This window comes from Cynocephalus volans, chromosome 4, assembly GCF_027409185.1.
Source record: "Cynocephalus volans isolate mCynVol1 chromosome 4, mCynVol1.pri, whole genome shotgun sequence".
In the NCBI taxonomy this organism is placed as follows: domain Eukaryota; kingdom Metazoa; phylum Chordata; class Mammalia; order Dermoptera; family Cynocephalidae; genus Cynocephalus; species Cynocephalus volans.
Window position 1 is genome coordinate 134,558,998 of NC_084463.1, and position 24,432 is coordinate 134,583,429.

Here is a 24,432-nt window from a genome sequence, read left to right on the forward strand (position 1 = left end):
GTGGGTATAGCAAGGGTTTAATCTTCACAGCATAGCCTTTCTCTGTACTCCTTGCAGGTGTTGTAGTGACAATTAAGGACACAAAATCTGAGCTCCAGGGTTCTTCTGTTTATGTGGACTGTGTGATGAGGGCCACGTCAGCTGTTCAGAAATGCTTCTAGGGAGCTCATCAGACATAAGCTGCTGCTTCACAAGTCTGAGGGCAAACAATGTGCCAGGAATGAGGGTGTTTGAAGCAGAACAACGTCAAAGTTTGCCAGGAGCCAGGGGGACAAAAGAGGGTGGAGGCTCTGAAAAGTAAAACCTTCTTCCGACAAAGATGACCCTCTTTGCCCAGAGAGCTGGAAAATGATCTAGAATGGATTCTTCTTTATTCGAGTTTATTCAAACTTGAGAACTATCTTTGATTCCCATACTCCCCCTTACCCCTTTTCTTCTTTTTTTTTTTTTTAATTTTACTTTTCCCTCCACTTCTTAGGAGTTGTCTCTTTAATATCACCTTTCATGAAGTTGGATGATGCCTTTATTGAAATACTTTTTTTTTTAAGTTGGAAACTATTCTGATCTCTCCATGTCTTTGTTCCCACATCTGTTCTTAATCCTAGGGACTCAGATCCAGTCAGGAAGTTTTTCCACCAAGCAGTGAAAAGCCTCCGGAGGCTGAGTTATCTGACCCACATTTATTTATTATCTTCTTAGATCTTTTTTCCCTCAAGATTTGTCTATAGAAGCATCAGCTGGGAATTTCTTAGTTTCCTGCTTTTGTAGTTTTCTGGAATTTTCATTCTAATGTATATGTACCCAAACACACCCTCCTATACATATGTATGTGCATTATAAATAGCCAAAATTAAAAAACCTGAAAAAAACCTTTAGGTTTAAGATAATTTCCTAATCCTGAACTTGATTGGTTGATTTATCTTTTCTTTTTTCCCTGTTGTTCTTAATAATAAAATTATTTTAATGGGCAATGATACCCACTTTGAATTCTCTTACAGTTTATAGTGCCTTTCTTCCTAAAAGCACCCAAAATATTATAGACTTGTCTCTCTTCAGTTCCCTAAGGGCCTTTTTGGGGGGGTGAGGAGGATATTTCCTTGACTTACATAGTCTTATAATACCCTTGTGAGTCCATAAAAATTTTCTTCATAGAAAACAAATCTGACACATCACTTTTCTCTAGAAAGATGTCCACTGGCTCCTAGGTTAAGTCTAGACTCCTACCTGCCTCTCTCCCATACTCACCTCCTGCTGCACACACCGTGTTCTGGGTGCCTGACTTCTCCCAGACCTCTGTACAAGCAATAACATGTCTCAACTCTGAGCTTTTGTTCATGTAATTCCTCTTACTTGGAGTGCTCTTCCCTCTCCTTTTCTGCCAGCACATTCCTAATAATTTTTCATACCCAACTGAAATAGCCCTGCTTTGGGAAGCACTCCCTGGCTCTCCCAGGCTGGATGAGTCACGCTCTTTTTCTGAGTTTCTTTTGCACTTTGGCCATTCCCCCACATATTGACTGAGCATCCACTGCTGGGCAGAAACTGTCTGAAAATAATAATATTACATGATTAACTGTAATAATAGCTAATACTATGTAATAATACTGTATAATATATATATATAATACTAAATACTGCATAATACAATATTTTGTATCTTATAATAATATATTTTATAATGCAATATCAAATAGTAATAGCTAATATATAATATATTTAACAGTAGTTAATACACAATTAATGTCATAGCTAATACTGTGTTCCAGAGAAATTTCCAAACAATTATTATACTGTCTTGTTTAATCCCCACAGTAACCCAGCAAGGTAGGTAGTGTTATCTCCATTTCCTGATAAGGAAGTTGAGGCACAGAGAGCTGCATACCTTACCATCATATAGCCAATAAGTGGTGGAGCCAGCCTTTGAGCCCTATGCAGGCTGACATCCGCCCTACATTCTTAACTGCTGTAATTAACTATTGGAAGACAAATGTTAATACAGCTTATATAGTACTTATCACATCTCATTGCAATCATGTGTTTTCTTTCTCTCCTTCTTGACCAGGTTCTTCTTAGATTGGGGCTTCTTGCTAGCAGAAATTGTTTTATTCTCTTTGCAACCCCCATACTTGGTCTTATGTGTGGCATAAGGAGAGTTGGAAAATTAATGTTAGAGGAATGAATAACCGAAAGAGCAAGGACTAAGACTTTCTAAGGATTATATCAGTATCTACCTCATTTTTCTCAGGGCCTTTGTCTAGGTGAAGAAGAGCAGTTTATAGAACCATGAACCATGTTAGGCGGTGGGGGTTGGGGGTGGGGTGTATTATTGAATCCCTACTAGATATTTAGTATTGTGCTATATCCTCTATATGCAAAATCTTACCTTATTTTCACAACTGGTCAGGTGTGTGCTGTCTTTATCCTCCTTTTACACATGGAGACACAGACTGAGGGAGGTTAAGTGACTTGTCCAAGGTGTCAGCGATTACGTGGTGGAACTGGGATAAAAACCCAGATGCTTCTGAACCCTAAGCCCTTCTGAGCTCTTAACCCCAGGTGATAGACCTCCTAATCTAGGCAAAAAAGAGAAATTTGAAAAGAATTTTCTATTAGAGAATCTTCTGGCAAAGGGGTTTCAACTGGATGCTTTCTTCCTATATTTATGTTCCAGTTAGCTTGTGGTCTGTTGCTCCTTCACTCCCCAGTGTGTGTATGTCTGAAACAGTTGGTATGTTACTTAAGCAAGAAATAATGCATTGTAATATCTGATCAATAAAGCTTGGAGTCCACTCCAGTAGTTATCTGGAATTGAATTGTTACAACAAGCAAAGGGCTTTTTGCTCAAGCAATAGTTTTTGCAAAGGCTTGAATGCCAGGAGTGGGATTTGGCTTTCTGGGCTGTTTGTGATCTGCTTCGAGACCACAATAAAAGTGCTTCCATTGACCTTTCCCCAGACTTCTTAGAGAATCCAGGCGGATTGCTTTTTGAAAGTCTGTTATTTTTATAAGGCTCTTCTTTGCTTTCTTGTCCTCAACCATGAAATCCTTAAAAGGAACCACACAGTTTGACTGTTTACAAAATGAACTAGGGGACTGAATACAGTAGCAAATTCAGATCCATTGCTTTTTTCAGTTTTTAGCCTGTGATGGTTGTATGCGGGTACTCACTTTGGAGGGTAGGGTGTACATGTTGATTTAGATTATGCGAATTTTATCATTTAATTTCCCCCCCCAATTTATACATTTGTGTAGCATTTATAATTCTCACATCTTTAGAGTGAGATGAATTCCAACTGTTTCATAGCACATTTCTTATGAGAAATAGGGTTTGAAAAAAAAAATTTTTATTTACTAAAGAAAAAATACCAGGTACTTTTACTGATGTGAGAATGGAGAAGCACATTCATACCGACTCCTCATCAGTTCCTCCATTACCACATTGTTCCTGCCTCCAGGCCTTTGCATATGCTGTTCCCTCTTCTTGGAACATGCGTCATTCCCCAAAAGCTAAAATTTCAAACGTGGCCTCGCTGTCTCTTAGGTATGCTCATTCTCTGCAGGTGCAACATGGAGTTTGTAAAATTAATGTTAGTGTGATGAATAACGGAATGAGTAAGGCCTCAGACTGTAAATATTACATTGGTTTCCACTTGGGCTAAATGTGGGGTACTCCAGCTGAGGCTGATCCCCTGAGAAGCCTTTTCTGATGGCAGCCTCCACGCCGGTTTGCGATTAGGCGTCCTCTACCTCTCCCCTCAGGACACTCCTTGCATTGCATGCAGAGGCTCATTGGCCTGTCTGTGTCCTCTGCTATCAGTTGGAGATCCTGTCTTTTTCACTTTTGAATTGCTGCCCAACTGACTCAGCACCCGACAGACAGTAGGATGCTCAGGGGAATATTTTATTATTGGCCAAGAAGGGGCAGATTTTTTCCCCTTTTAATCCTGTTTTGTATTGTGCACAGGTAAAGTGTAAGTCCTTACAAAGTGGACAGAACTGATTAAGAGTTTGAAAGCTCTAAAAGGGCCTTTTTGCTAGTACAGCAACCATTTGTATATGAGCCCACAGCTTTTGTGTGTAAAGTAGAATCATTTTGTATCTCACACATGAATATGGAGGAAGAAAGAACTGGGAAAGCTCATAAATAGGCCTGTAGCTTCTTTGCCAAATGTTTCTTTCATGGTAACTCCTTTATCTGGGATGTGAATGTTAGACTCGACTCAAGGGGGTAGTGGTCAGAGTAGGCCCCACATTGGTCCTGTAGTTGTGACTCTTGGAGTGGCAGCTGGTCTGTGCAGTGGTAACATCAGGAAAAAGGGAACGATGAAGTCGCTTGCTCTGTGGGGACGAAACATAGGTATAGTCTGTCCAGGCAGGATGTCATACTTTAGTGTTCGTTGGAATCCTCAGTGTACTTAATAAAAATGCAGATCCCCCAAAGGAAGGGGCCCAGGAATCTGCATTTTCACAGGCATTCCTGGGGATTCTGTTGCATGTGGATCTCTGACTTGCTGTTTGTGAAACCACCTTAAAGGACAGGAAATTCTGGGGAAATACTGGCAAATAGGTCAGTCTTGGGAGTGAGAACCTGCCCTTTGTCAGGGCTCTTAGACCAAGGAAAAAATGCAGCTGGGAAAGTAAACGCAAGGAGCATCTCCTGGAAGGAGGGACACTCTGCATTAGCTTGTGATCAGTGCAACCCGGGGAAACCAATTCCAGCAAAGATTGATGCCCTGCACCCGGTGCAAATTTAGAAAGATAAAAAGAAGAGTCATGGTTTCCTTGACCAAACAGGAATGTCGCCTACTCTGCAGAGTAATGAAATGCGCAGATGTTAAAATGAAAAGTGACAGAGATAGATGGGAAATAATAGAACAAAGCAGCAGTTAAGTGACTTAACGAAAATGTGGAAGAACCATAGGATGCTTTCAGCCTTTGCACTTCTAGGAACATTGTTGCCAGCAGGGGAGAACCAGCCCATCTTGGGCAATCCTGGGCTAGAGGCTTTTCTCATAGCCATCTGTGGCTAGCAGACAGTACCAGTTACTTAGGGAGGCAGCAGTCAGAGATCAAAAGGATACCAAATTGTGAAATACGCATATCCTTTGACCTAGCAGTTGTACTTTAAGGAGATATTATATGTGGGAAAAATAATGTGTGCATTTGAGTGTGCGCTGTTTATTGAAAGCACCCCAAATCCCTATCAGTAATGTGACTTATGGGTACATAAATGCAGTATGATTACCCTTAGCCCTTAAAAGTGATGATGTGGACTAGTAGTTACTGACATGAAAAAATGTCACAATGTTAAGTGGCAAAAGCAGGTTTCAGAATAGCATGCATTTTTTGGGTGCATTTAAGTAAAACTGCATACTCAGGTTTCTACTTATTAATCCAGCCAGTAATTATTGAGTGACCTATGCAGCAGGTACTCTTCTGGGCGTTGGAGATACAGCAGTGAGCAAGGCAATGGACCTTTGCTACTGGAAAGCTATCACCTGGGAGCTTGTTAGGAATCCAGAATCCCAGGCTACACCCCAGACCAACTGCATTTTAACAAGGTCCTGCAGTGATCCATTTGCACACTATAGTTTTTGAGACCGTGCTTTAGAAGCGTGTTTACCAAAGTGTCCACATTGTACGTCCCCAGGTGGTGGCAGTTTGGGATAATTTTTACATTTGCCTTTATATAGTTTCTTTATTGTTTGAATTTTTCATAATGAGCTATGTCTTGTGTTTATAAAAGCAAGGATGGTGATTCTGCAGAAGAGCATAAGGCTTCTGCTTCTGGTTCTTTGGGCTGACTCTGCCACACACTGGCAGGATCCTGGGGCAGGAGTCAGAGGCGAGCAGGGGGCGGAGGTCAGTAGCTGTTGCTCATTTGGCCAACCACAGAGGTCTGGAAGAGAGACCCTGATACCTGCAGCTATGGCTGGAGCTGTCACCACAGCCTAAGAGATACAGTAGGTCTGAATAGCCGAGTTTGTGGCTGTTCTAGCTGAACAGAGAGGCTTCCACATTGCAGCCAGACAGGAGGTCCACACACCAGTGTCAGTCATCCTCCAGGACTGGTGGGCATCCCTGAGCCCTTCCTGGGCATACTGGGGGCCACAGGCATGATATGTGGTGAAGAACCTGCTATCCACGGCCTGGAAAGTTCTGGCCATGTGGCAGAGGAGCTTTCGGTCTCCTGACTTTTTTTGGGGGGGTCTCTCCTGAAACTGACCCCTGATGAGGATTGGTGCCCTGCCTAAAGTGTAGTGTAGTTGACAGAGGTTGGACTCAGCAGTAGGGGAACTGGATTCTATATCAGTCTGATCCTAAATGTGAGTGTGACTATGTGACTGTGAGCAAGTCCAGCAGCCTCTTTGGGCCTCAGTTTTCTCATCTGTGAAATGCGAGAATTAGTTATTGAATGAGCCTATGTGGACTACCTACATGCTCCAGTTGTTATGCATATAAAAATCTAGTCTTCCTGAGGGTGTCACAATCTGGTAACACTGGAATGTCTCCTGGTGCCCCTCTAGTTCTGATGTGGTCCCCAAATATTGATCCCGGGACTGTCTCTGACCTAAAACCTGGTTGTCACTGAGCCCTGGTGAAATGAGAAAAATAAAGACAGCCTAGTGAACAGGTTGAGGGCAAGGTTTCCACCCACCCTCAGGGCAAAGCGTTCTGTACACCAGACTGCCTTCCTACATTTTCCGTGCTAACGCTGCCTTTTGTTTAGGGCAGCAGTGAGTAGAGGTTATTGCAGATTTGTTTGTTTATGTCCTTGCTGGTAAAACAACAAGTTGACAGACGTGTTAGTCCTTCCTCTACTCCCGTCTAGTTTTTTTATTTTTTATTTTACTGGTCTGTGAAATCCAGAACTGTGACAAGCAGGCTCTTAGGACAGGAGAGACTCAGATCAGGAAATCACCCCAACCCCAGGAGAGCCCTGGTCCCCATCTTGCTGCTGATGAAAGCTGCCTCTTTGAAAAGTTCAAAGAGCAAATCCTTGAAAAATGATTTGAGTATTCAGAGGAAGTGTTCTCCCTGTCGATTTTAAAGACAGACACCTTTTGCAAGGGGTGATGAGTTTCATGCTGAAATCTCCCCTTCCTGGACTTGGGAGGTGAAAGGGGGACAATCCAAGCTTTGCTATGGACCCCCTGAGCCCCGCAGCAGGTTGTGCGGGCAAGGAGTAGTTGACAGCCCTTGTCAGCGACTGGCTTCTCTCTGTGCCCACACCAGGCACTCAGCTGGCCACCTGTGATCTTCTGTGGTGGCTGCTGTCACAGGCATGTGATGGTGCAAATGTAAATCATTAACAAGACAGTCTCCCTCTGACATAAACAGCGACTGAGCATCACTAACAGGGCAGGAAGTCTCATTAGTAATTCCTGATGAGGGTGCAGGGGCAGAGCCTAGGAGCTGGCTAACTGAACGGTAGCTAATTCGTTCATAATCATTCATGTGCTCGCTCTCTTTTCTCTTTCTTTCTCTCCTAAAGCCTAGTCCTTTGGAGCTGGACCAGACCTTAGAGAAATCTAAGGAGACAGTAGAGCAGATGAGTCAAGGGAAAGGTTTGCACCTTGACTCTGTTTATTAGCAGTGCCAAGTTACTTCACTTCTGGACCTCAGTTTTCTTGTCTGTAAAATGGGTTTTTTGTTGAGAATAAATGAGATATCTGTAAAACACAGCAAAATGCTTAATCCGTACAAAGCATTTAGTAAATACTATTATTATCCAATCCTAGTCTCCTTTTATAGGTTCATTTGTATTTTTGGCAAATATTTGTTAGGCACCTGTTGTAGGCACTGTACAGTGCAGCTGCTTCAAAAATGGTGAATGAAAGTATTCAAATGAGTGTATGTTCTGGGGGGCAGAGAGGCAGAGACTTCAATCAAACAGCACAACACAAAGCCAGTGACATCACACAGTGACATGTCCTTCGAAGGAAAAGCAAAGCAAAGATGGGTAAGGGTTAGAATGACTGAGTGTGGGAGTGGAAGTTTCTACTGCAGACCATGCACTGGTTAGAGAGGCCTGAATGTCATGGTGAGCTGTGCCGAGCTCTGGGAGAAAGGCATTCCAAGCAGAAGGAACAGACAGTGCAAAGGCCCCGAGATGGGATGGGATATGCTGGACTATGAGGGCTCGAGAAGGAGCAAGGATACCCATGTAGTGACAGTGTGGAGAATAGATAGGCACAGGCAAGCTGATCAAAGACAGTGTGTTAGATGCGTGAACCTAGCTGGAAGGGCATTTGTTTGTTGAGCTAGCAGAGGAGCAGACTTTACCCTGGAAAATGAAACTCCTCTGCTTTTCTGTTACTGCAGACTTTGCCCAGCGGGAACCAAAATGCCCCCCTCTGCAGAAAAAGACTTAACATAGCAGGCCTAACTGCTGTCCTTTGAAAGGTCTGCTTGGAGGATTGGCTCTTGGCTGTTGTCTGGGAACTTGGATTTTGGGAGGGTACCCACCACCCTAACCCATAAGACTGGCTGACTGTGCCTAACCTGGTCATGCAAACTATATGGTTTATACTGCTTTCCTGCTAGGAATCTGGAAATTTGGTGTACAGAGAATGCCTATGTGACCAGCCCCCAGTAAAAACTCGGGACACTGAATCTCTGACGAGCTTCCCTAGCAGACGACATTTCACTCATGTTATCACATTTGTTGCTGGAGGAATTAAGCAAGTCCTATGTGAGCATCTTGGAAGCTTGTACCTGGGTTCCTCTAGACTCCACCTTACGTACCTTTTCTCTTGGCTGATTTTGCTTTGTATCCTTTCACTGTAAAAAATCTTAGGTTCTAATTTGACTGTACACTGAGTCCTATGGGTCCTCCTAGTGAATCATGGAACCTGGTGGTGGACTTGAGGACCCCTGACACAGCACTGTATAATGATGTATGACAATGAGCATGTGATTCTGAAACATTCTGGGAGCGAATTGCTTTTTTATTTTAAAGTCTGGCACATGGTAAATATTTGATGAAACAGTTATCTAGTACATCACTATTTGATGAAATGTGTTCATATCCTTCCACTCAGTACCTTCCTTTCTAGGAATCTGGCCTAAGAGTATTATTTGAAATTCAAGCAATGCTTTATGCACAAAGATGTTCTTTACAATGTAATTTATAATGCTGAAAAGTTGATTGCAACTAAGTGTTCAACTTGGGGAAAATGGTAAAATAACCTTGCTATACTGATACGATGAAATATTTTTCAGCCATAACAAACTGGAAAATATTTATGTTGTAATGATAAGTGAAATAATTAGTATACAAAATTATATGCATTCTCTCTAGAGACTTATGCTGAATGAAAACGAGCCTTCCCAAAAGGTTGCATACTTTATGATTCCATTTCTATTACATTCTCGAAATGACTAAATTATGGAAATGAAGGACAGGTTGCCAGGGGGTGAGGAGGGAAATGGGTGTGGCTATAAAATGGCAACATGAAGGATCTTTGTGGTGATGGAAATGTTCTATATCTTGACTGTGTCAATGTCAATATCCTTTGGATATTGTCCTATAGTTTTACAAGGTGTTACCATGGGGAGCAAGTAGGAAAAGGGTACACGGGAATCTCTGTGTACTTTTTCCTATAGTGTATGTGAATCTACTAAAAAAAAAAAATCCCTTGGAACACTAAAACAATTATATGCATTCTGATGTCAATCGTATAAATAAGAGGCATAGAAGAATGTTAATTGTGGTTACTTTGGAGTGGAGAGATTATAGGTAATTTTAAAAAATTTCTTATGCTTTATTTCTATGTATTTCACAATGAACGTGTTTTTAGTTTTTTATTTTGAAATAATTTTAGGCCTACGGGAAAGTGGCAAAAATGGTATCGAGGGTTCCCACACTCTTCACCCCTGTCTCCCTAACATCATCACTTTATATAGCCATAGCACAATTACCAAAAAGAGGGAATTAACATTGGTACAATACTATTAACTATGCTACAGAACTTTATTGGAATTTAGCCAGTTTTTTCACTAATATTTGTTTTCTGTTCCAGGATCCCATATTGCATTTAGTCCACCTGTTTTCTTAGTCCCCTCCAATCTTTGATAATTCCTCAGTCTTTCTTTGTTTTTCATGACCTCGGAGGTCATTAGTCAGATACATTGTAGAATGTCCCTGCATTTAGGTTTGTTTGGTGTTTTCTCATGACTGCCTTGGTACTATGCATTTTTGGCAAGAATACCATGGAAGTGATGTCGAGTCCCTCACACTTCCTTATATGAGGGACTGTAACGTTGTATGTCTTATTGCTGGTGATGTTGGCCATGATTACGGGGTTAAGGTGGTGTCTGCCAACTTTCTCCACTGCTGAGTTACTATTTTTCTCTTTGTCATTAATAAATATATTGGGGGAGATACTTTGAGATGACACAATATTCTCGTTTCTCCTCAAGCTCTCATCCTCTAATGTTAGCATCCATCGGTGAGTGGATCTTGCCTGTAACAGTTAGTACTGTGGTGTTTGCCTAATGGTGACTCTATTTCTCACATACCTCCTACATTTATTAATAGGATTTCTTCTGTAAGGAAAAACTTTCCCTTTTCCACCATTTACTGATTTATTCAACAATTTTTGGTATCATGGTGGCCTCAGAGATATTCATTTTATTCTTTGGGTTACAACTCAATACTGTTGTTTATTTTGTTGCTCAAATTATTCTTACTTTGGCCATTAGGAGCTCATTCAGGTTAAGTCCTGTGTCCTTTGGACATCCCCCCGATACTCTGAGCACTTCTTTACTTTTTGGCAATACCTGGAATCAACCACTTCTCCAAAGAGCCTAGTTTCCTTTACTGGATAGTGGTGTTTAGAAACCAAGATCTGGGTGCTAAATGTGCTTATTGCTGTTGGGGTGTCAGTATTTCTAGTGCTTCTCAACAGACAGAACTGGGTAATATGTAAGTGTACTAACCTACGCATGCACACAAATCAATATTTATTTTATCATCTATATCTATCTGTCTATCTAATTTTTTAAAACCTTGAGTTTATACTGATGCCTTCAATTGCATTCCAAAGCCCCAGTGTTCCTTTTAGTCTTCCCACTTTCCTTATTTGTAACATTTTTCTCTGACAGTGGGGAATCTTGTTCTTATTATATAAAATATATTTACTTATTTATTCAGTCCTAGTACACACGAAAGGTAGTTTCAGAATTGCTAAACCATATCCCTGTAAGAAATAAATATAACTATAGTACAGTATCTGTGTACAGTTCTGTTTTTTTTTTTTTTTCTTTAGCCTTACAGAATCCAGTCAAAACAGTGTTTTCTAGAGTTTCTTAGGCTGGCTCCTTTCTTCCCCACCTCCTTCCGTGTGGTGGTATTATTCATTGCTAGTACAGTTTGCTCACTTGTTACTGCTTATATTCCATTTTTAGTTCCCTCTGCATGTTACTGATTTTAATTGTTTATTTTGGGGTGTGTGTGAAATATTGTTATGGTTCTAAGATAAACACTTCTCTGAGTATATCTATATAAATATATGTTGGGAGGGATAGACATATTGAATATATCGGTACAATTAGATATACTCAGAGATGTGTACACTGTTCTCGTCCTTGTTATTTGCCAGTTCTGTTCCCAGTTCCCCATCTTTCTGTTCCCCGCACTCCTGCCCCCATAGTTAACGAATCTCTTTAGTTTCTGGTTTATCCTTCCTGTATTTCTTTTGCAAAGATAAGCCAAAACATGTATATTTTCTTACGTCCCCTTTTCCTTTACAGAGGGCAAAGTACTACAGATGATCTTTTATACTTTGCTTTAGTTAACATTATATCCTGGAAATCACTTTATGTCAGTTCATAGAAATCTTCCCTAATGAGCTTTTTAAACTTTTGTGATAAGAAAAAAATTTCTAGCAGTCCAAGGATCTGTTTTAAAATTCTATAAACCTAGTAATGATGATGATAACATAGCATAGGCATTACCATTAATTGAGCATCTACTGTATGCCCTGCTCCATACTAAACATTTTGTATACATTATCTCAGATGTTATTTCCAGTTTGCTGATGAAAAAACTGAGGTTTAGCAATATTTAGAAACTTGTCCAAGGCCTTAAAAAATAGAGCCAGAATTTGAACCCAAGACTCTCCCAAGTTTGTGCTTTGAGAAGAGCACACCAGCACCATTACGGAAGTTCCAGGGTGGAATAAGGTCCAGTGGGTTTTTAAAACCTGGGTACGTCCCAGGCCTTAAAACCCTGTTGATTGTGAATCACCTGCTGCCAACGTTGGCATGTTACAGATGGCAGGAACATGGAGGTAATTTACTGCCTGTTTGTTCCAAAGAAATGACCCTTCCTTCTTGGAGGATCATGGGTCCTGCCTCTGAGACAGGAGATGAGAAAGATGCCAGGTAGGGCCTGCTACCTAGGATGTAGCAATAGATCCCATCTTATACCTCCTAATCGCAAGCCAGAGCAGCCAGCACCATTAACTGTAAAGTACATTACCCCACAGAGCTGTTTGGTTTAGCAGGATACTCAATCAAGTCCGAGTTACAGCAGTTTCTGTTAAAACTGTTTGTACAGCAGGAGTGGAAAAAGAATTTCTTTGGAGCAGGAGTCTGGCTTCTGTTGCGAGAAGTGACAACCTTTGGCAGAGTGGCTGTGCTGTTGAGTTGGTTGTGATCATAGTTTCTGGAGTCCACTTGCATGGGGTCTCACCCAGCACTAGATTTTCTAGTGATGTGACCTTGGGCAAGTCACTTCACCTCTCAAAGTGCATCTATGAAGTGGTGATAAGCACCATACCCATCTGTGTTGGGGGTCCCCAAGACCACTCCCAGGTTCAGTGATTCACCAGGAGGATTCACAGAACTCAGCATATGGTTGTAGTCATGGCTATGATTTATTACAGCAAAAGGTTATAAACCAAAACAATGAAGGTAGAAGATGAATGGAGTGAAATCCAGAGGAAGCCAGGTTCAGGCTTCCAAGAGTCCTTTCCCACTGGAGTCAAAAAGGATTCACTTAATTCCTTTAGCAATGAGTTATTGTGAGATGTTGTCTACCAGGGAAGCTCATTAGAGATCAGTGCCCATAGTTTTCAGGGGCTGATCATGTAGGCAACCTCTGCGTAGCATGTGCCAGAATTCCAGATTCCCTAAAGGAAAGCATGTGTTCAGCACAAACTGTACCGTTTGCATAAACAGTTTAGGCACAGTGAATCACTCTTACCAGTTAGGGTGGTGGGAACCCTCCCGAAATCCAAGTTCCCAGACTCCAGCCAAGCAACCAACCAACCTTGCAAGCAGACCTTTGTAAGGACAGCAGTCTCAGGCCTGTTATGTTAACTCTTTTCTGCATGCCATCCCAGGGTGGCTGCTGGGTAGATTAAACGAGCTAATCCATGCCAACCACTTGGCACACTGCCTGGGATAGTGAGTGCCCACTAAATGTCAACTACAATTACTTTGACATTCAGGGAATTAATTTCGGTTGGTTGACTCTTCAGTACCTTAAGAATCAAGCTCCTTCCATCTACTCTCCATTCACCTATTCATTCCTTTGTCCAGCACATTTTGATTGAGCACTTGCTGTGGTACAGGGGCTGTGTTTGGCCTCTTGGGGACTTTGGAAGCAGCAGGATTAGCTGCTCCCTTCCTAGAGGATGCTGCATGTGGTGTCCAATCTGGCTGGGTAGTTGAGGTGGGAAGTGATAGTAAGAAACCTTTGGGGACTGCAAGGTCAATCTAAAAGGACTCACATGCACCTTCAGAGTTAGTGGGATGAGCATGTGGTGAGATGAGAATGTCCCCTCCTGATGTCTCGCTGTTTGTCTTTTGCCTCCTGCAGCCAAGGCTAAATCGAAATGTGGCCCGACGTTCTTCCCCTGTGCCAGCGGCATCCACTGCATCATTGGTCGCTTCCGGTGTAATGGGTTTGAGGACTGTCCCGACGGCAGTGATGAAGAGAACTGCAGTAAGTGCCGAGGACTCGGACGCTGCGATCCCTTATTCTTTCTAACCAGCTAAACTCCTCCATATATTGGCCACTGTCATCTGAGTGTTTCTTACACCCAGAGGCTCAGGCATTCTCTGCTGTTACCCAGAGTCTGTTCTGTGCCACTCTTTCTTGTGTGCTTGGCTACCATGTATGGGGGACTCTACCAAGTGCACTGGGCTTAAAGCATACTTTATTTTCAGTTTTGATTTAGCTTTGCAAATGCATGTGTGTTATCCCCAATGAACAGATAAGGAATTTTATGTTAGAGAGGTAAATTACTCCTCCAGAGGCACACAGCTCGTACACAACCGAGCTCATCTCTAGGTTCTTTGCAAAGCTCTTGGGATTGAGTCTACTCAACACCCTGTGTTTATGTGCTTGCTTACTTTCCTTCTGACTTTGAGCTCTTTTAAAAAGAAAGTGTTTATAGGTTAATTATATATGTTATAAAAGAATGTATTCTTGAAAAAAAAAGTCCAAGTAGTATAGATAAAGTTAAAGTCCTTTTTGACTGTGACCACTCTGATGTGTTTTACCTGCTCTATAATATTCCACGGTAGCAGTGTGCGTGCACATACTCACACGCACCCTCACGTTCATTGTACCCCACTTTGCCTCTTCGCAGTCCTTCTGTTGGACTTAACCACTCCCTTGCCTGGATACATGCAGCCCCTTCCTTTTCAGCAACCCTGTGGCCACAGTGGCTTCCCATACAGTTGCCTCCGTGACCTTCAAATGTCTCTTCCTGCCCTTGACACTGTCCCAGCTCTCTCAGCAAGTCGCCTTGTACCTGCCGCTGGTCACTCTGGTCACTGATTCTTCTTCTTTCTTTTTCCCCTGAATGTTTAGACTACTTGAGCCTTTGAGACTATCATCAGCTCTGAACTAATATGCACATTTATTTTCTGAGCTTACATACTTTTTTAAAGACAAATTTTTTAGAGCAATTTTAGGTTCACAGCAAAATTGAGAGGAAGGTATAGAGATTTTCCTTATACCCCCTGCTCCCCGCACATGCACAGACTCCTCATTGTCATCCACAACCAGCGTGGTACCTTTGTTACAGTTGATGAACCTATGTTGACACGTTATTATCACCCAAAATCCGTGGTTTGCATCAGGGTTCACTCTTGGTGCTGCACATGCTGTGGGTTTGGGCAAATGTATAATGACACGTATCCCCATTATAATATCACGCAGAGTAGTTTTACTGCCCTGAAAACCTCTGTGCTCCACCCATTCATCCCATCCTGCCTCATTTTACATATTTTAATCATATTCTTTCTTCTGATAATTGTCAAGAACTTGCAAAATATAAAAAAAAGTATAAAGAGGAAAACAAAACTGCCCATAATCCCATAAATTAGAATAAAACACTGTTAATGTTGAGGCTATTTCGTGCCGATCCTTTTCTTTCTCTCTGTACACACACACACACACACACACACACACACACACACACACACACACACACACACACACACACACACACACACACACACACACACACACACACACACACACACACACACACACACACACACACACTCCTTAGCAGGGAGAATGCATGTCACTCACAGGATAGGGGTTTGACTGAGAGAAGTGACTCTGGAGCCAGAGAGCCTGGGCTTAGATTTGCATTCTACCCTAGTGAAGCCTGGGCATGCTACATCATCTCCTCTCACAGTGGTTTCCTTGTCTCTGAACTGGGGATACTGGGAGACTCCTTCCCAGGGTTGTTGTGAGAACTAAATGAAATACATCTGAAAAGTGCTTAGTATGGTGGCTGGCACAGAGTGATTGATTTAAAAAAAAATAGTGGTTTAAAACAACACAGGAGTAATTAAAAGGAAGACCACATTTACTAGGATTTTGCTTTGGCTTTGGATCTCCAAGGACATACTTTTTTATATTTCATTTAGTAAGTATGTATCAGCTTGATCTCAGCTTTCTACTGTCCTTGGGGATCTTATAATTTAAAGGAGAAATTTTATATACAAAAATGTATATTCATAAATACATACTAGAAAGTAATCCAGTGGTAATAAAAAGCAAGCATGATGAATTATAGTGTGTAAATTTGAAATGATCGTATCATCCTACATACTCCCTGCTGCTATAATTAAAGACCTTGTATGAGTTAAATGTTTGGATATTGGTCTTTAATTGGCTAAATGAGTAAATTATATCCATTCCAAATTATGCCAACAGGTTTAAGCCAGCATTTTCCTCTGATATATGTACCATTTAAAAATAGTGGTTTTAACTCACTATCTTGAAAACTGGTAAGTAAAAGGAAGAATCAAACATTTATCCTCCCTTTCCTATGTGAATTGTACTTTAGAATAATCAAATAGCTGACTAGGAATGTTCTTCTTTATTGAAGAATACCAGCTAATAGAAGAATGATAGAATTAGAGTATCTCTATTTTGTTAGCCCTAATGAAGAACGAGTCTGGTAATGATCACGAGTGGCTGCTACAACCATTAGGTGAGAAATTGATGGGAGGGGGGTATTATAGTGGATGGATCAGGCTGAAAACTCCTGAAACCACCAGTCAATCTTTTCACGGAAAGCTTCTAATCAATATTGCACCACCTCAAGTGAAATGTAGAAATCTTTGTGGTGTGGTTGTCTTATAAATTACATCTATATGCATTTAAAAACCCCATAAGACAATGTTTTAATTTTTGCTTTAAATATTCAAATATCTTTTAAGGGACTTCAGAGAAGAAGATTGTATTTACCCAGATATTTGCCATTTTGGTTGCTGTTTCCTCCTTCCTAATGTTCCAGGTCTCCTTTGGTATCATTTCCCTTCTGTTTAAAGAACTTCCTTTAGCAATTCTTTTAAGGCAGGTCTGCTGGCAACAGATTCGCGTAGTTTTCCTTCATCTGAGGATGTCTTTATTTCACCTTCATTCCTGAAGGATATTTTTACTGTCTAGAATTCCAGGTTGACAGTTCTTTTCTCTAAGCACGTTAAATGTGCCACTTCCTCTGGCTTCTGTGGTTTCTGATGAGAAATTCAGTCATTCAGGTTGTTTCCCCATAGATGATGCATCGTTTTTCTCTAGCTGCTTTGAAGTTGTTTTTTTTTTTTTTTCTTTTTGTCTTTAGTTTCCAGCAGTTAGATCATAGTATGTCTGGGTGTGGATTTCTTAGAGTTTATCTTGTTTTGGTTTCTTTGAGCGATTTGAATTTGTAGGTTTTTGTCTTTTGCCGTATTTAGTACATTCTCAGCTATTGTTTCTTCAAATATTTTTTAAGTAGTGTACTCTTTCTCCCTTCCTTCTGGTATTCGATGGACAGCCATGCTAGATCTTTTTAAAAATTTTCCCACCAGTCTCTGAGGCTCTCTTCGTTTTTTATCAATTTTTTTCTCTTTATTGTTCAGATCAGACAATTTCTATTAATCTACTGTCAACTTCACTTACTCTTTCATCTGTCATCCCCAGTCTGCTTTCAAAGTCTTCCAGTGTCTTTTTTTTTTTTTAATTTCAGTTACTGTATATTTCAGTTCTAAGATTTCCTTTTGGTTTTTTTTATCTTCTGCTTCTTTGCTGAGACTTTCTGTTTTTCCATTTGTTTAAAGAGTGTTTGTGATCGCTTGTTAGAGTATTTATATAACAGCTGCTTTACAATCTTTGCCACATAATTTCAACATCTGTGTTATCTTGGCATTGGTATCTGTTGATTATCGTAACCCATGGGAATTGAGATTTTCCTGGTTCTTCATATGGTGAGTAATTTTCTATTACATTCTGATATTTTGATTATTATGTATGACACTCTGTGACACCTTATATAATGTGTCTCCTATGGAGAATGCTTATATTTTTATTTTAGTAGGAAAATGACCCAGTGGGATCAGGCCACAAGTTTCTTTCTGCAAGCCCTCTGTGGGCTGTGGTTGCCATAACTCTCAGTTTCTGCAGTGCTGTTTGGATCTGTCCTGCATGTGTACCTCCCAGTGGCCTGTGTGTCAATTCAATTCTCAATGTCTTTGGTGTGTAGATTAGGACCAGATTCATGCATGCACAGTTTGGGGATCAGCCTAGGAGTTCATGAACAACTTTCTGGGGTTTCTGTCCTGAGCTTCTCTCTCTCCATGATGTCTCTGTTACTTTCCAGTTTCCTGGGGCTCCAAGGTGGAGGGAGGAATGGTAAACTCACCACCATTTCAGTGATTGTTTCAGTTTTGGTCTTCTTCCTCAGTCAGCCTGCTTCAGTTTAGTTTTCAGAATCTAAAAATAGCTGCTGCATGCATTCTATGTAGGTTTTTAAAGCTGTACTTTGAGAGCCGGGGGGGGGGGGGTATGATTACTGTATCTGACCTGGAAGGTGGGAACCTCCCATAAGCCAGTTTTAATAGCACAACAAAAGACAACTGGATATTACCTGTCTTCAGAAGTACACGTTATCACTATGAGTTGGTTCTGCCAAAAACATCCCATCTGAATCTGATGGAGCCTCTAAATCTGATCATGAGTTTACAGGAAATTCAGGGACAGTGGAACATTGTTAATGACCCCAAGGGGGTCATTAACATGCTGCCAGATCCAGAATGTGGGAAATTCTTCACCACCCAGTTTCATTCATAAATAAATTATATTTAAAAAAAAAAAAAAAAAAAGAGGAAGTGGGAAACTATAGATTGAAAGAGACTAGGAGACAAATCAACCAAATGAAATGTGGGAGCCTTTTTTGAATCACGCACGCCTCAAACCAATTGTAAAAAGAAATTGAGATAATTGGGAAAAACTGATTTGTGGTTGGATATTTGATGATATTAAGGCATTGTTTTTAATTTTTTAACTGTGAGAATGATATTGTATTAATTTATTTTTTAAAAATTCTTATCTTTCTAAAATATATTTTATTTCTGAAATATGTGCTGATGTGTATAAAGATGAAATTACGTGATATCTGGGTTGTGCTTCAAGCCTTTTGCTCAGACATTCTTGGCTGGAGGTAAAACCTTGGGTCCTGGTAGCACAGCTCATTCAGTGAGAACAGGGATGCCTGCCAAGACCTGAGATGGCAGTGTCCGGGTGACCACGATAGAAAACTGATTCAAGCTGAGGATCTTCCTCGTCTGCTTTCAGCACTGTTGTGCCCAGAAGAACTGCTGTGTCCTAGGCTGTATCTCTTCATTGGTGACAAATTCTTCCTGTCTGCCTAAGAACAGCATTTAGCCGGTATATCTGTGTTTTTTTGTCCACAGAGCCTCACGTTGCTGGCATATTTCTTTAGCTCTGTTCATGTCAATCCAAATTAGAGTCTGCATTTCCTGTTGACTTCTTAGCCAATCCATCAAGGAGCTATGTCTCATATAGGATGGACGGGGGAGCTGGGAATTTGCAGTGGGAGAATTTTTCCTCCCAGTGCTCCAGACCTACGTCATCGAGGTCTCCTTAAAGATTCCAGTATGACCTGCTTCCTTAGGAAACGTTCCTGGTTTCCAAGCCTGAGCTGGGTCATCCTCTTGTGTATTCTCAACCACCCCAAGCCTTCCTCAAACAAACATCACCTAATCAGAGAGGCCTCCCCTGAGAACCCTGTGAAAAATAACTTCTCTCCTCCCCAGCTCCCAGTCTGTCTCTGTCCCCTGCTTCACTTTTCTCCTCGACATTTACCACCACTTTTTTGTTTGCTCTGTGGCTTCTTGTCTACATTGTGACAGCCATGAGATGGTGCCGTTGTGTGGCTCACAGCTGTATTCCCAGTGCCAAGTATACTGTCAGGCTCAGCCTTAGAGTGCAATAAATACATGTGAAATAAATAGTACTTCTCATGCCTTATCTTAATGGCATATTGACTTGCCTGTCACCCCCACTAGAATGTAAGCCCTTTAAGAACAGGCACTGGATTTTATTTGAGCTCCAGTGCTTAGTAGAGTACTTTGTTTAAAGGAAATAGTCGATACATGTTTGTGGAATGAATGAATCAAGTAACTAATCAAGCAAAGGGTTAAACAAGGAAGACAGACATACTTGGGCAGCCAGTGATGTCCGCTCTCCCCCGTGGCAGTCAGGATATGTTCTTAGCACATGGCTATCTTGGTCTTCTCCTGTGTTTTCAGGTATATATCCAGAGAGTATATTTAGGCCTTACATTGTTCATTAACCCCAGCTCCTAACTTCTTTCAGACTCTTATCCGCTTTTCACAGTCTCTATGCCAGACACCATGCAAGATGCTTCAGGGAGTGGAGAGACTCTGGCATCCTTGAAATTATACTCAAGCAAGGGAGATGAAAATACTCAGATCAAATAATTGGAATGAGGAGTTGACAGTTGGGTGTGCTATGGGAGTCAATGAGGGGAGAGATCATTTCCCTCTGGGCTCATCAGTGGGGGTTGGAGGAGATGGGCCTAAGAGGATGGGTGCCATTTAAAAATGGGCAGTACAGTCCCATGGGGTGTTTCATGCTAAGGGCCCAGGCAGAGGCTAGGAGATATGCGAACTGTCCAGGGCATGTGAACCATTGGGCTGACAATTACTGAGCACTTCCTGTGTGTACGGCCCATTTCTATATGCTTTATATAGATGATCTCATTTTAGGTAGGTAGTATCATTACTGCCTTTTTACAGATAAGGAAACAGATACATAGAGAAATTAAATAACTTACACTTGGTAAGTGGCAAAGTTGGGATATCAACGCAGGCAGTAGAAGTCCAGAGTCCCAACTTTTAACCATTATACTAATGTGTATTAATTAACAATTGTACCTAATAACAATTATTATAGTAAGCATTTATTGAGCACCTATCATGCACCACATGCTACTCATGCTTTGCGTGAGTTATCTCATCTAATAGTCACAAAATCTTATGACATAGGCACTGTTTTTAATCCCCATTTTACAGATGAGGAAATTGAGGCTTAGAGAAGTTCAATTTTTCCAGTGTCATATAGCGGAAATTTGAACCCAGGTGGACTTCACAGCCTCACTCCTAACCATTAGTGCAAAATGTACGCTTAGAGTTGTAGGCTGGGGCAGATCGTGAATAAGAATTTGGGGTTGTATTTTATACCTGATGAGGAACAGTTGATGCTGAGCAAGTGCAGAGTGAGAAGAGGGAGAAGGCCCAATATGGCTGGGACCCAGGGAGCTGGGACACGATGGCACCTTTAGTAGACATGGGACTGGAGGAAGAGGGAGAGGTTAGGGAGCAGAGGGGGTGCGTCTGCTTCAGATATTCAGAGTCTGAGGTGAGGGGGGCATTCAGGCAGAGGGGTCCAGAGGCACCAGAAGAAAGATGCTGATTGCTGGAGGGAGGGTTTGGAGAGCCATCCTCAGAAAGGTGGTGGCTGAACAATGAAACTGGACTTGTTCCTGGGAAAGGCAGGCTTGGTGTTGGGCAGGAGGTAGCCATGCCCAGGAAACATTTACAGTGGAGGAGGAAACTGACTGCCTCTAGCAGCGAATCAGTTCCGCCCGTGGCCCCGAGAAGGGTTGGAGAATTGAAATCCTCAGAGTCCTTAGAAGCTGGGGAAAAGACGAGCAGGACTGAGAATCTTTGCCTCTTGCCTTTTTGCCCAGAGTGGCAGCCCTTTCCCCTCCTGCAGAGGAGGGAGACATTCCAGCTCCAGAGCATGGCTGCACATGGGCTGTGTTCTGTCTCAGAGGGCGCAGGGCTGCTGCAGCCGGGACCTGGTAGCCTTGGTGCTGGGAGGGACCCTGCCGAGCAGGCTCTGAAAGGAATGTGAAAACCCAGGGTTGGCTGCAGACCAGCCAAGGTTGCGACAGCCAGCATTTTCCCAGCCAAGGGAGCAGTGCTTGTTGCTGGGATGTATTATTTGCAGGGAGCATTGTGCTCAGCGGTCTGTGCTTTATTGGGGCTAGGTGCCCTCCATCCTGGAGAAGAGGAAGACTCAGTGCACGGCCCCCGCCCCCCCCCCCCCCCCCGCCCCATTGCCTGGCTTCCAGGGAAATTGGGGCTGGGACGACAAGATCCCTAGGGAGGCTGTGAGGTTAGGAAGTGAGTGGTGCCACTGCAGGGCAGAGAAGCAGATGGGAATTGTGGGGGCTGGTGACAAGGAGCTTCTCACCAGTGTGTTTCGTCAAGAGCTCTTTGAGGTGGGAGCTGGGCCAACTTCCACAGACTTTAAATGAATTAAAGAGGACATTTCCTAAGTCCTGCTGGAGATAGATTGCTTCATTTCCTGTCTTGAAGCTGGTCAGTTGCTTTTGGGTGACCGCAGTGTTCCCTTGGTCCTATCCTTTAAATGTGGTTGAAGTGAATGCCACCAGTTTAATTAACCACTAAGTTACCCCTGTAACTCATGTCTCCCTCCCTCTTGCAGAGAGAGACAAGTTCTCTTTGCTGAGTACTGTGGGCTGGGAAATAGATCTTCAGGACTCTGTGTTTCTTGTGGTCACAATAACCACGGAGCTTTTGAACCTGCAATTGAGTTTTTGAAGTTGACCCTGTGGACAATTTTCTCTACCCCTAGCAAAATAAATGCTGTAAAATACAATGTACCTCTTTCTTGTTAAATGAGTAAAATACATTTGTTCAGTGACTGGGAAGCCTCAGCAAGGACAAAGAAAACAAACATTTGGAGCACATTAGATATTGCTAAAATGTTCCAAAACAACATCCTGAAGTATGAAGTGTTTCCTGGGCCGTTTATGAGCCATTTGTTGAGCACTTGCTCTTTGCAGAGTGCTGGGCTAGCCTCCACGGGACCCCAGAGACCACTAAGACTTGAGCCCTGCACACCTGAGGCTTCCAGAGTTGGTCCACCCATAGTCCCATGTACACTTGCTCTGAAATCTGGCTGAGCCAAGTACATAGCTATAGAAACCCTGGAGGGAATGTCGTGAAACCGGAGCCATCTGGGGTCTTTGAGAGATTTGCCACTCTGGTTAAGTGAGTCTGCCTAATAACTGAACATGAATACCTTTGAAAGCCACTGTTGGCAGGAATCTCTCTGCAATGTGTCGCATCTTGGCTTCATCAGCATTTACCTTTCTTGGTGACAGTGCAGGTCATTCTTAGGAACACTTTGTATTTTTAGACTGGGCTATAATACAGGGTTGCCTTTGGCTCCTTTTTAGAATTATCTATTCTCTTTTAAAAGTATCCTGGGCTCCATACCATTTTCCATAGAGGCTGCACCATTTTGCAGTCCCACCAACAATGGATGAGAGTTCCTTTTTCTCCGCAACCTCGCCAGCATTTATCGTTCAGAGTCTTTTGGATTTTAGCCATCCTAACTGGGGTTAGATGGTATCTCAATGTGGTTTTGATTTGCATTTCCCAGATGCTGAGTGATGTTGAGCATTTTTTCATATGTCTTTTGGTCATTTGTATATCTTCCTTAGAGAAATGCTTAGCTCTTTTGCCCATTTTTTAATTGGGTTGCTTGTTTTCTTCTTGTAAAGTTGTTTGAGTTCCTTATATATTCTGGATATTAATCCTTTGTCAGATGTATATTTTGCAAATATTTTCTCCCACTCTGTTGGTTGTCTTTTAACTCTGTTAATTGTTTCTTTTGCTGTGCAGAAGTCAGGCACAGAAAGAGAAATACCACATATTCTCACTTATTGGTGGGAGCTAAAAATTAATATATAAATTCACACACACACACACACACACACACACACACACACACACAAACGGGGGGGGGAAGAAGATATAACAACCACAATTACTTGAAGTTGATACGACAAGCAAACAGAAAGGACACTGTTGGGGGGGAGGGGGGGAGGGAGAAGGGAGGGAGGTTTTGGTGATGGGGAGCAATAATCAGCCACAATGTATATCGACAAAATTAAACAATTAAATAAATAAATAAATAAATAAATATTGCCCCCCCCCCCCGCAAAAAAAAAAAAAAAAAAAAAAAAGTATCCTGGGCTGCTATGCATTTGGAATTCTTGACGTTGTTTTTTAGAGCTTCTCTGCCCCTTCCCAGAGTTGTCAGGTTTTATTTCTTGCTGCCAGTTTGTCTGCAGGGTGCCAGGCAGCACCCACCTCCCTTCCAATTTGCTTTGTCCTTGGGAACCAGAATACAAAGCTTGTTGGAATTTATATAAATGGAAAATCTATAGACCCTGAGGGAAGGGAAGGCTGAGGGCTCTTCCTGGAGGAAGCTTGTGCTAGTCTGTTTCTGTTGCTTATAACAAAATACCTGAAACTGAGTGATTTATAAAGAAAAATGAAATTTATTGCTTACAGTGTCTTGAGGCTGGGAAATCCAAAGTCCATCTGGTGGTGGCAACAGTGACCCAGGGGTATCACTTTGCAAGATGGTGGAGCAGAGAGAGCAGAGGGCAGGCTCTTCATTCACTCTCTTTTTAAAGCCTTCGGAACCATGCCCGTGACCACCATTTTTATTCCATTCACTAAGCATGGTCCTACAACCTAATCACCTCTTCAAGGCCTCATCTTTCAATTATCATAATAGGATTTCCCACCCTCAACTTTTACAGTGGG

General features: G+C 42.0%; 1 protein-coding gene across 2 annotated transcripts in view; it reads left to right on the forward strand.

Annotated features, from left to right (window-relative positions):
• LDLRAD3 (low density lipoprotein receptor class A domain containing 3) overlaps positions 1-24,432 on the forward strand; it is a 231,769-nt gene that overhangs the window by 96,364 nt on the left and 110,973 nt on the right. For both annotated transcript variants that reach the window (XM_063095443.1, XM_063095444.1), the window contains exon 3: positions 13,832-13,957. In XM_063095443.1, coding sequence (XP_062951513.1) covers positions 13,832-13,957 — 126 coding nt within the window. The remainder of the gene's footprint in view (positions 1-13,831; positions 13,958-24,432) is intronic.